This window comes from Dendrobates tinctorius, unplaced genomic scaffold, assembly GCF_039654945.1.
Source record: "Dendrobates tinctorius isolate UK_male_01 unplaced genomic scaffold, ASM3965494v1 ptg000129l, whole genome shotgun sequence".
Lineage (NCBI taxonomy): Eukaryota > Metazoa > Chordata > Amphibia > Anura > Dendrobatidae > Dendrobates > Dendrobates tinctorius.
In genome coordinates this window covers 1,126,440-1,138,451 of record NW_027361797.1, presented here as the reverse complement: position 1 = coordinate 1,138,451, position 12,012 = coordinate 1,126,440, and the positions used below count along the sequence as shown (strand labels likewise).

The window sequence follows — 12,012 nt, the reverse complement described above, 5'->3', positions numbered from 1 at the left end:
TTAATTTTGCAGAAAAGTCCGCGTTTTTGCTATTTTCTATGAGTCAGAAGATGCGCGTAAAAAAGCGCATCAAAAACTTTGCATAAAAACCATGCGGAAAACACGCAAAAAATGCGCGGAAATAAAACGCGCGTTTTCTGGGAAGGTGTCCGGTTTTGAAGGAGAAATTTTCTGCATTCGTGGGCACATAGCCTTATGGTTCCACATAAGATGACAGGAGAAAAGAGACCCATGTAGAGGACATGAAAGATGCATCTTGTGACTTTTTGGACCTCCATTTATCTGCTTGTAAATATAAGAGCACTGAAATATGAAAGGACCTTGCAAAGTTTTGCTAACTCTTTAAAGCACCACTCCAGTGTGTGTTTGTATGTTTGGTTTTTTTCAGTGCTGAAGTGGGGCTTTTAATTTAACCCCTTAGTGATGGGGCCAAATGTTTGAAATCTGAAATCTGACCAGTGTCCCTTTATGTGGTAATAACTCTGGAACGTTACAAAAGATCCCAACGATTTTGAGATTGTTTTTTGTGACGTGTTGTGCTTTATGCTAATGGTAAATTTATTTCTATATGTCTTGTGTTTATTTATAAAAAAAATCAGAAATTTGACTAAAATGTAAAAAAACTTTGCAATTTTCAAACTTTGAATAATTATTCCTTTAATCCAGATAGTCATACCACACAAAAACGTTCATAAATAACATTTCCCACATGTCGACTTTACATCAGCACCATTTGTAAAATGATATTTTATTTTGTCAGCCTTTTTAGGAGGTTTAAAAATGTAGCAATAATTTTTCATTTTTTCAAGGAAATTTACAAAACTTATTTTTTAAGGAACTATCCAGTTTTGAAGTGACGTTTGGGGTCCTACATATTGGAAAACCTCCAAAAGTGATACTATTTTAAAAACAGCATCCCCTGACATATTGAAAACTGCTGTCAGGTATTTTATTAACCCTTCAGGTGATGTTAAGGAATGAATGCAAAGTGGCATGACAGGAATGAAAAAATATATTTTTACCACTTAAATGTCGCTGACTTCTGAACAGGCCACTATAGCTGGCAGACTCTAAGGCTGCTATTTGCCTGTGAATTGCCATGGCAAACATCAGGACCACAGAATCATGATCTCAGGATGCCAGTGGGGTTAAAGAGGAAGCCCCCACACTCTGTTAACCATTTATATGACGTAGTCACTATTGACAGCAGCATCTAAGGGGTTAAACAGATATGGTCGGTGCCAACACTGATCGTGGCTGATGCAGCAAGTTGTCAGCTATAGTGGACAGCCAACAGCTGCTGGATGGTCACCTGGGGAAGCTAGTCTCTTATATCTCAGGTCAGTAAAAAGACGTTTTGGCTGTCATTAAGGGGTCCCCGCCCACAATCTTATACTCACTTTCCTGCGCCTTCACATTTTTTTCTGCGCCACTCCGGTTCCATGGTTCTTATTGGACCAAAGATGCATCACAAGCTATTAATGCAAGTCTACGAGAGCCAGAAAAAGGCTTTTATAGACTTACTAGCTGAAGAGCCCGGCGTTGCCTGGGCATAGTATCCAACTGTGGTTAGTTATAGCAAATTCTAATGATTATATTGCACATAAAAACATTTCACATCATTTATTCAACACTACAGATTTGCAACACAAATTAACTAAACGATTACCCAAGTGTTGATAGTATTTTTTTGTTTTCAACTCATTTAAGAGCCTTTTGATAAACAGCATTTTTGGTTTTTCCTTTCGGTGCAAAGATAAACAGATTTTTGGCAGTTCCAACTCTTGAACAGATCACGTAAAGTTGACCATGACAAAAGCATGGAGATTGCAAATCGATCCCTACTACTTTCAAGGACTGTCCCTGAGCCTTGTTAATGGACATTGCAAATGCCAGTCGAAGTGGAAACTGGAGGCGTTTAAAATCAAAAGGCAAATCAGATGAAATGAGTGGAGTTCTTGGAATGAAAAAGTCCTCTCCTTTGGCACATCCTGTTGCTGAGCCGTGTATCTACCGGTAATCCTATCCTGTGTATCTAATCCTATCCTGTGTGATACAGTCTGCTGAGCCATGTATCTAATACTCCTGTGTGATACTGTCTGCTGAGCCGTGTATCTAATCCTATCCTGCGCGATACTGTCTGCTGAGCTGTGTATCTAATCCTACCGTGTGTGATACTGACTGCTGAACTGTGTATTCCTATCCTGTGTGCTACTGTCTGCTGACCTGTGTATCTAATCCTATCCTGTGTGATACTGACTGCTGAGCCGTGAATCAAATCCTATCCTGTTATTCTGTCTGCTGAGCCGTGTATCTAATACTATTCTGTGTGATACTGTGTGCTGAGCTGTGTATCTAATCCTACCTGTGTGATGCTGTCTGCAGAGCCATGTATCTAATCCTATCCTGTGTGATACTGTCTGCTGAGCCGTGTATCTAATCCTATCCTGTGTGATACTGGGCTGTGTATCTAATCCTACTCCGTGTTACTGACTGCTGATCTGTGTATCTAATCCTATCCTGTGAGATACCGTCTGCTGAGCCATGTATCTAATCCTATCCTGTGTGATACTGTCTGCTGAGCCGTGTATCTAATCCTATCCTGTGTGATACTGGGCTGTGTATCTAATCCTACTCCGTGTTACTGACTGCTGATCTGTGTATCTAATCCTATCCTGTGAGATACCGTCTGCTGAGCTATGTATCTAATCCTATCCTGTGTGATACTGTCTGCTGAGCTGTGTATCTAGTCCTACCCTGTGTGATACAATCTGCTGAGCCATGTATCTAATCCTATCCTGTGTGATACTGTCTGCTGAGCCGTGTATGTAATCCTATCCGGTGTGACACAGTCTGCTGAGCCATGAATCAAATCCTATCCTGTGTTACTGACTGCTGAGCCGTGTATCTAATCCTATCCTGTGTGATACTGTCTGCTGAGCCATGTATCTAATCCTATCCTGTGTGATACTGTCTGCTGAGCTGTGTATCTAATCCTATTCTCTCTGATACTGACTGCTGAGCCATGTGTCTAATCCTATCCTGTGTTATTGACTTCCGAGCTGTGTATCTAATTCTATCCTGTGTGATACTGTCTTGTCTGCTGAGCCGTGTATCTAATCCTATCCTATGTGTTACTGTCTGCTGAGCCGTGTATCTAATCCTATCCTGTGTGATACTGGGCTGTGTATCTAATCCTACTCTGTGTTAGTGACTGCTGAGCTGTGTATCTAATCCTCTCCTGTGTGATACTGACTGCTGACCTGTGTATCTAATCCAATCCTGTGTGATACAGTCTGCTGAGCCATGTATCTAATCCTATCCCGTGTGATACTGTCTGCTGAGCTGTGTATCTAGTCCTATCCTGTGTGATACAGTCTGCTGAGCCATGTATATAATCCTATCCTGTGTGATACTGACTGCTGAGCCGTGTATCTAATCCTATCCTGTGTGATACTGACTGCTGAGCCGTGTATCTAATCCTATCCTGTGTGATACTGACTGTTGAGCTGTGTATCTAATCCTATCCTGTGTGATACAGTCTGCTGAGCCATGTATCTAATCCTATCCTGTGTGATACTGACTGCTGAGCCGTGTATCTAATCCTATCCTGTGTGATACTGACTGCTGAGCTGTGTATCTAATCCTATCCTGTGTGATAGTCTGCTGAGCCATGTATCTAATCCTATCCTGTGTGATACTGACTGCTGAGCTGTGTATCTAATCCTATCCTGTGTGATACTGTCTGCTGAGCTGTGTATCTAATCCTATCCTGTGTGATACTGACTACTGAGCCGTGTATCTAATCCTATCCTGTGTGATACAGTCTGCTGAGCCATGTATCTAATCCTATCCTGTGTGATACTGACTGCTGAGTTGTGTATCTAATCCTATCCTGTGTGATACTGTCTGCTGAGCTGTGTATCTAATCCTATCTTGTGTGATACAGTCTGCTGAGCCATGTATGTATCTAATCCTATCCTGTGTGACATGGTGTGCTGAGCTGTGTATCTAATCTTATCCTGTGCTACTGACCGTTGAGCCGTGTATCTAATCCTATCCTGTGTGATACTGTCTGCTGAGCCGTGTATCTAATCCTATCCTGTGTGATACTGGGCTGTGTATCTAATCCTACTCCGTGTTACTGACTGCTGAGCTGTGTATCTAATCCTATCCTATGTGATACTGGGCTGTGTATCTAATCCTATCCTGTGTGATACTGTCTGCTGAGCCATGTATCTAATCCTATCCTGTGTTATACTGTCTGCTGAGCTGTGTATCTTGTCCTATCCTGTGTGATACAGTCTGCTGAGCCATGTATCTAATCCTATCCTGTGTGGTATTGTCTGCTGAGCCATGTATCTAATCCTATCCTGTGTGATACTGTCTGCTGAGCTGTGTATCTAGTCCTACCCTGTGTGATACAGTCTGCTGAGCCATGTATCTAATCCTATCCGGTGTGATACAGTCTGCTGAGTCATGTATCTAATCCTATCTTGTGTGATACAGTCTTCTGAGCCGTGTATCTAATCCTATCCTGTGTGATACTGTCTGCTGAGCCGTGTATCTAATCCTATCCGGTGTGATACAGTCTGCTGAGCCATGTATCTAATCCTATCCTGTGCTGAGCCTTGTATCTAATCCTATTCTGTGTGATACTGACTGCTGAGCCGTGAATCTAATCCTATCCTGTGTGCTACTGTCTGCTGAGCTGTGTATCTAATCCTATCCTGTGCTACTGACTGCCGAGCTGTGTATCTAAGTCTATCCTGTGTGATACTGTCTTGTCTGCTGAGCCGTGTATCTAATCCTATCCTACGTGTTACTGTCTGCTGAGCCGTGTATCTAATCCTATCCTGTCTGATACTGGGCTGTGTATCTAATCCTACTCAGTGTTACTGACTGCTGAGCTGTGTATTTAATCCTATCCTGTGTGATACTGGGCTGTGTATCTAATCCTATCCTGTGTGATACAGTCTGCTAAGCCATGTATCTAATCCTATCCTGTGTGACACTGTGTGCTGAGCTGTGTATCTAATCCTATCCTGTGTGATACTGCGCTCCCCCTGGGCTCCCCCTGCAGTCTGTGTCAGAGGGTGGTCTATGTTGGCACGGTAATAAATTGTGTTATTTCCAGCTATACAGAAGGACGATAACACCATAGAAATGATAAGAATAATAGGCCTCAGTTACCACAACTGTCTACAAGGAAAACTGTTGCTCATAGCGACCAATCACAGCTCAGCTTCTTTTAAACAGCTCTGGTGAAATGAAAGGTGCTTAGTAATTGGTTGCTATGTGGAGTGGGCGTGGCTGATACATACACACACACATACACTCATTTTTATATATATAGATATTGAGTTATGAGTGACCTCCGGGTCCCTCCGGCAAACACTGGAGTGATCTGGCAGGTCTTAAACTGCCGGAGACCAACGGGGGCGGCAGTGATAGAATGTAAAGACGGTGACAGGTGAGGATGACAGTAGGGTCAGACACCTTAGATTAGAAGCACCATTCCAGCGGTAAAATTTAACAAAACGCACTGTCAATACAGCCCTATAGGTTTGTATGCCTAGTAAGTTAAAAGGGAATTCCCATCTTCAAGATCCTATCCCAATATGTTGCAGTTGTAATAATAATAATATTAGCAAATACTTTAAATAAGAAATGTAGTATAGTTCTTCAGATTTGCTATATCATTTACTTCATGTAGGGCATTTCAATATCTTGGGTATCCATGGTTACGGCCACTGATATAATGACAGTTAATTCAACAGCTCTTGGTCGTGACCATGGATACCTAAGCTGTTGCAATACCCTACATGTCGTAAGTGACGTAGCGAATCTGAAGAACTATACTACATTTCTACTAATTTTATTATTACACCCACTACATATTGGAATAGGATCTTGGCGACGGGAATAAACATTTCCCTGTAAACTGTTAATCAGAGGTCTGTAACCCATCACTCTCCAGCTGTGGTGTTGGAGTTGGCAGCGAGAGAGTAACAGGTTACAAAGCCCTGATCTGTACTCACGTATATGTTATGTATATTACTTTTGGGTAAGTGATATGATAATGGCTTGAAACCACCTACGCAGGTTAGAATATAAGACTTTAAGCTTCTATGATTAAACAGAAGATACACAGGCACCAGGAGTGGGAATAATAATACTGACTTTATTTGGAGCTAGTTGTAATATCTACTTTGTAAAACTCAAAACTACATTTGCAATATTGTTGGATGGTCCAGTGCCTGATGGTTTTCTTGTAGCTTGAGACTCCTTGGAAGTAGTAGAGATGTTGGTTCAGTGGTAACCCTTGCCAAGAGCGTCTGCCACACCACAGAATGCTTTCTCAAAGGCTGCCTGTACTTCTGGGGAGAATTCTCCATGGAAGTTCTTAGCCAAGACAATCACCACCACACCTCCAAAGCGCTGCAGAAGAAACACGTGTATTAAAATGGGCGCAAATGGCATTTTCTGTTAGATTGTCGCCATTAGTTATTTACAAAACAGGTCTACTACAATGGAACAATCGTATGTTTCCTGTTAGCAGGTAAACCAAGGCTACTGGTAAAATAATGCTTATACTAATTACCTGAAAGTTGGCAGGGTCCACATGCAGCTTCTCAGAGTGGTACTGGCTCAGTTTGGCATAATGTCCCTTCAGATTGTCCAGGTGTTTCAGTGCTTCTCCGATGGAGCGCAGTACCTTTTCACCATGAGCTATGACCTTGGCATTGTGGCAGATGGCATCACAGGAGCCGAGGTTGCCAAAGCTCCCGAAGTATCTTTGGGTCCAGGGGTAGGTAATGAGAAGCCTGGTGAGAAGCACATATAAAACAAGTGTTAAATCCGGTCAATAGGATAAGACATGCAATCTACACAGAAAGATTCTTTCATCTCTGTTTCTTATTGCTGTTATTTACCTGGCAAGAGCTTCTCCTCCAACAGCCTTGGGGTCTACCTTGCCCCAGATGGCATTGATAGACTTGATCTCTTGGTCTGTCAGGTGGACCATGGTGAAAGATTAGGATTTCTGGTTTGAGCTTCTGAGGAAAAGAGCCTGGTGCTTTAGCTGACTTACACCCTGACTTTAAATAGGATTCACACCGTCCATCCCTCATCTACACTATTCAACTATTGGCTGCCATGGACCACACTTATCTGCTCACCCTCCTCCTCTACGGCTGCGCCCGACCCAACCCATACGATTAGTTAACCCAAATTTAGATGATTGAAAAATGTTTTATGTATTTTAAAATATATAGAAGAATATACCCTACCATACCTGTAAGCGTACATATATATGTACACATACACATATATATGTACGTGTGTATATATATATATATATATATATATAATGTGTGTCTGTATGTGTGTGTTAACATTAATATTTCTGTAAATGTATCTCTAGTGTCTGGGTAATACTATAGATAATATTTTTTTTTTAGGAGGACAAGAACGATCAGAGTGAAATTATTTAAAGATCAGACTCTTACGCTACTCTTTTTCTCGAACTGTTAATCTCTTCTTAATTCTTTTTTTTGAACGTTTGCTGTTATTTATCCCCTGTCCACAAATAAAATAAAAATTACTGGGGGCTCCCAGTCTTTGAAGAGTTAACAATACTAAATCCTACGGACTATTACGACATGTAAATGACAGTCAAACAAATTTATAGTACAACTTTGTGGTACATTTCCAGCATGGATATAGTTGACTTTCACTATCATTAGTCCGGCACTGTCCTAATTTTGAATTGTGGAGTAATTTGTTAAGAAGGATCAGGTATTTGTAGGGATGGGATTAGATTTGGTTATTTTGTGGGGTTTTTTCCATTGTGTTACATTGCAGAATAAATGAATAAACATTTTTTGCTAATTTGTTGGGGACCGACTTTACACAAAGGCACACAGAATGTCTGACACAATTCAGCGTATTGATTCTAGGCAGGAATGTAGCACAGTCCTAAAAGTACATTTCCCATGTAGCAATAAGATTTAAGTTTCCAAGTATCTCTACAAAATATAGTAATAAATATAATAAAAATGTAAAAAATGAAAAACGGATACAATTCTCCCTCTTAAAAAAAAAAAATAACTGCATCTAGTATTGTCGTGTCTAAAACTTTCCGACGTGATAAAACAAAAAAAATATTTAATCCACGCCAAAATTGCTGTTTTTTGTTGTTGCCACACCTCCCTAAAAATAAGTAATAATCAATCAAAACATTGTGTGTGCTTCAACGTGGTATAAATAAAAAGTAGAGCTCAGCACCCAAAGCAGAAAGCCCTCGCATAGATGTAGTCATGAAAAAAATAAGAGGTTATGGGTCTCAGAAAATGGCAACACAAACAATTTTTCTCGAAAGATTCCAATTTTTTAACTACTGACACATACTTACACACACATGCGTATATATAGTCTGGAATTGCCGTAATCATGCTGACCTGTAAAATCAGATTACCAGGTAATTTTTACCCCACAATGCCATAAAAACGGAAAACAAAGATTTTTTTTTCACCCCACTTGGACATTTGTTTTTCAAGACATCATATGGTAAAACGAATGGTGTTATTCTAAACTGCCACTCATTCCTTCAAAATCGAGCCCTCTTATGGTGACCACAGCAAAACCTGAAAAAGTTATGGCTTTTGGAAGAAGAGAAGAAATAAAACCGAAAAATGTCCCGATCTTATAGGATTAAGAAATTCGCATGCGCATGTTGCAAAAAAATATCTGCAGCACAAAAGTGACAAAAGCTGCAGGGTTGAGATACTTGACATGTGCATTTACACCACGGATCTCAGTGTGAATTTCCCCCTTTGTGATAATACCGCAGGGAAGGTCACCGTGCCACCTCTGCTGCGGGAGGTTTGAAGAAAATGCACCATAAGGTGCCAGGATGCTTCTGGGGTCGTGGGCAGGTTACTACTGGGCAGTATAGGGTGGCAGAAGAGCCTATGAGCCCACTCAGGTTTCAGTGCCCACGTTTTGCACTGCTTTGTCCCCTTGTTTATGGGCAAGAAGCCTTTATACAAGAGGATGCTCCCTAGATTTACAGCAAACAGTGCACAATTTCACTCCATGCCTCAGTGCCAAGGACTTCCTGTGCCTTCCACTGGTGACGATCCTACCAATTCGGCCAACTTCGTTTTTTTCCCCTTTTTTCACAGATACCACATGTACCCGTTATAACCTATTGTTCTGTGCACATATCTGTGTTTTACATACACCGTGTGTCCATGCAAAATACAGGGAGACATAGCCGTTTTTTTTAAAGCAGCATGGATGACAAGAACCAGCACAAGTCTATGGGTCCATGAAAAACACGTACAGCACACATGTACCATCCGAGTGCTGTCCGGGTTTAACATTGCAATGTATAGGAGAAGCCTTGTCGTTTAGTTCTTTCCTCATCCATACCAGAAAAACACTGATGACTAATGGTAAAAACGGACAGAGGAAGGAAAGAAACGATGGGAAATACTGATGACGCTGGTACCGGTTTTTTATGTGCGTGTTTTATACGGACTTGTGAAGAAGGCCTAACACAGTATAAGGCCTCATTCACACATCCATGGTTATACACATACGTGAACAAATTGTGCCAGTGTCATCAGTGTTGTGCATCAGTGTGTCCATGTTTACCATCAGGGTGTTATCCCTGTGTGGTCCGTGTGTCCGTTTTTGCGATCAGTGTGTCATCCGTGTGTAGTCTGTGTGTCTGTTTTTACCAACAGTGTGTGCTCCGTGTGTCTGTTTTTACCATCAGTGTGTCATCAGTGTGTAGTCCGTATGTCCGTTTTTACCATCAGTGTGTCAGTGTGTTATCCGTGTGAGGTCTGTGTGTCCATTTTTGCCATCAGTGTGTCATGAGTGTGTGGTCCGTGTGTCCGTTTTTACCATCAGTGTGTGGTCCGTGTGTCCGTTTTTACCATCAGTGTGTGGTCCGTGTGTCTGTTTTTACCATCAGTGTGTGGTCCGTGTGTCTGTTTTTACCATCAGTGTGTGGTCCGTGTGTCCGTTTTTACCATCAGTGTGTCAGTGTGTGGTCCGTGTGTCTGTTTTTACCATCAGTGAGTGGTCCGTGTGTCTGTTTTTGCCATCAGTGTGTGGTCCGTGTGTCCGTTTTTACCATCAGTGTGTCAGTGTGTGGTCCGTGTGTCTGTTTTTACCATCAGTGTGTGGTCCGTGTGTCCGTTTTTACCATCAGTGTGTCAGTGTGTGGTCCGTGTGTCTGTTTTTACCACCAGTGTATGGTCCGTGTGTCCGTTTTTACCATCAGTGTGTGGTCCGTGTGTCTGTTTTTACCATCAGTGTGTCAGTGTGTGGTCCGTGTGTCCGTTTTTACCATCAGTGTGTCATCAGTGTGTCTGTTTTTACCATCAGTGTGCCATCAGTGTTTTTTTACCATGCTTCTCCTATACTTTGCAGTGTTAAACACAGACGACACACACACGCCATCCATGTGCTGTATGTATTTTTCACAGACCCGTAGACACAAAGAAAATATGGACATGTGATCAGCCCCCTAGATTATAATGCGTACGTGATCAATCCATGAAAAAATGGATACGACATATCCATGCAACACATATGTCTGAGGCCTAAATCTACAGGGATTACAAATGTTCCTACCACAATCTAACCACTGAGTATGGGACCATAAATGGGTACCCGCAGGTTTCTAGGAGGTTATAATATATGTCTGTATGCTTAGAAAAAAAATTGTGGCTTGTTCTACTGAAAGAGGTTCACCAGGGGCTCCGTGTGTCTCCCTACAGCCTCCTGCGCACTGCGCTGCGCTGCCCATGAAGCCTAAGCGCCTAAGTGTAAATTAAGCACCACTCCAGCATTTTTTTGATTGCACCGCTAGAGTGGTGCTTTAAATGTAAGTCCCCTGCCTCATACTCACCTGCCGGCAGCTTCAGTGTTTCATTGAGCTGTGCGGAGGTCACTTTACAATTCAAGTTTATGGGAGTCTCGTTGTGGCCTCGTTCTGCCTCTCATAGACTTGCATTGCGCTCTTGTTATGTAGCTTCTGACTTCTGGACAGTCAGAAGCTGCGCTCACAAGATGGTGCCGGGAGACTGTAGCGGCACCAAAAAAACCCGTAAAAATGCTGGAGGTTGAGTATATGATAGGAGGCAGGTGGCTTGGATTAAAGCGCCACTCCAGTGCTGAAAAGAACGACACTGGAGTGGTGCTGTACGGTGTTTTTGTATGTACGCAGCTATTCTATTGTGTATGACCTTGGACATATTATAGTTTTATTAAACAAATGCAATTTAAGTAAATGCTAATTATGGTCATTTGATATTAGGTATTTAGAGCGTTCGGTCTATACCTTCATATGTCTTATAAGTGAAATAATGAATAATAATACTGTATAATTAAACCACATAGCCTCTGCACAGTTTATTTTTGGCTTACGGCCATTTAGCTCTAGAAGTGCACTTGAGGTTACCCACACCCAAAAACCTGGAAATGCGAGATCACATACGCCTCGTTCGTCAGTAGTGATAACGTTTTAATGTGTCCAGCTGATAATTTATTTGAGAGTGCGCCCGTCGCTGCACTCCTCTGATGAAATAGTGCCTGTCATGCTAAACACTTGTATATGCCAGGAAAAAACACATGAAATAAAAAATGCTAAGTCATGCTATATTACATTAATTTGGCGACAGACGAGGCATTCTATTCTCGCACGTAATGTATTAATAATGATATAACATAAACATGCAACATAAGGTACAAAAAATACAACAAAGGCAGCTTTATAAGTGACAGATTAGCACATATGGATGGAGGATCCTGACTGAGGGAATGGTTATCTACAAGAGAAGGGGAATAAGACTTTAAGCCTATGTTCACACGTTGCTTTTTGATCTTTTTTTCTGCAGCCAAAACCTGTTCTATTGGCAGTTTATAAAAATCTGCAAACAAAAAGCATGTTTTTCTGCTTTTTTGCTGCTTTGCTTGCTGCATTTTTCAGGA

The 12,012-nt window shown here is 41.6% G+C and overlaps 1 protein-coding gene across 1 annotated transcript; it reads right to left on the bottom strand.

Annotated features, from left to right (window-relative positions):
- Positions 1–6,164: 6,164 nt before the first annotated feature.
- Positions 6,165–7,093, bottom strand: LOC141047616 (hemoglobin subunit beta-2-like). The gene is made up of 3 exons (XM_073542763.1): positions 6,936–7,093; positions 6,605–6,827; positions 6,165–6,441 (listed from the first exon to the last, which is right to left on the bottom strand). Exons 1-3 carry the CDS (start codon positions 7,025–7,027, stop codon positions 6,313–6,315), a joined length of 444 nt encoding a protein of 147 aa, XP_073398864.1. The 5' UTR covers positions 7,028–7,093; the 3' UTR covers positions 6,165–6,312.
- Positions 7,094–12,012: the final 4,919 nt, after the last annotated feature.

Excerpts from the sequence above, each read along its gene's own strand:
- LOC141047616 (XM_073542763.1), bottom strand. The coding sequence starts at position 7,027 with ATGGTCCACCTGACAGACCAAGAGATCAAGTCTATCAATGCCATCTGG. Across the intron at positions 6,828-6,935 it reads GGAGGAGAAGCTCTTGCCAG|GCTTCTCATTACCTACCCCT; the intron begins GTAAATAACAGC and ends GCTTCTCACCAG. Across the intron at positions 6,442-6,604 it reads TGGACCCTGCCAACTTTCAG|CGCTTTGGAGGTGTGGTGGT; the intron begins GTAATTAGTATA and ends TTTCTTCTGCAG.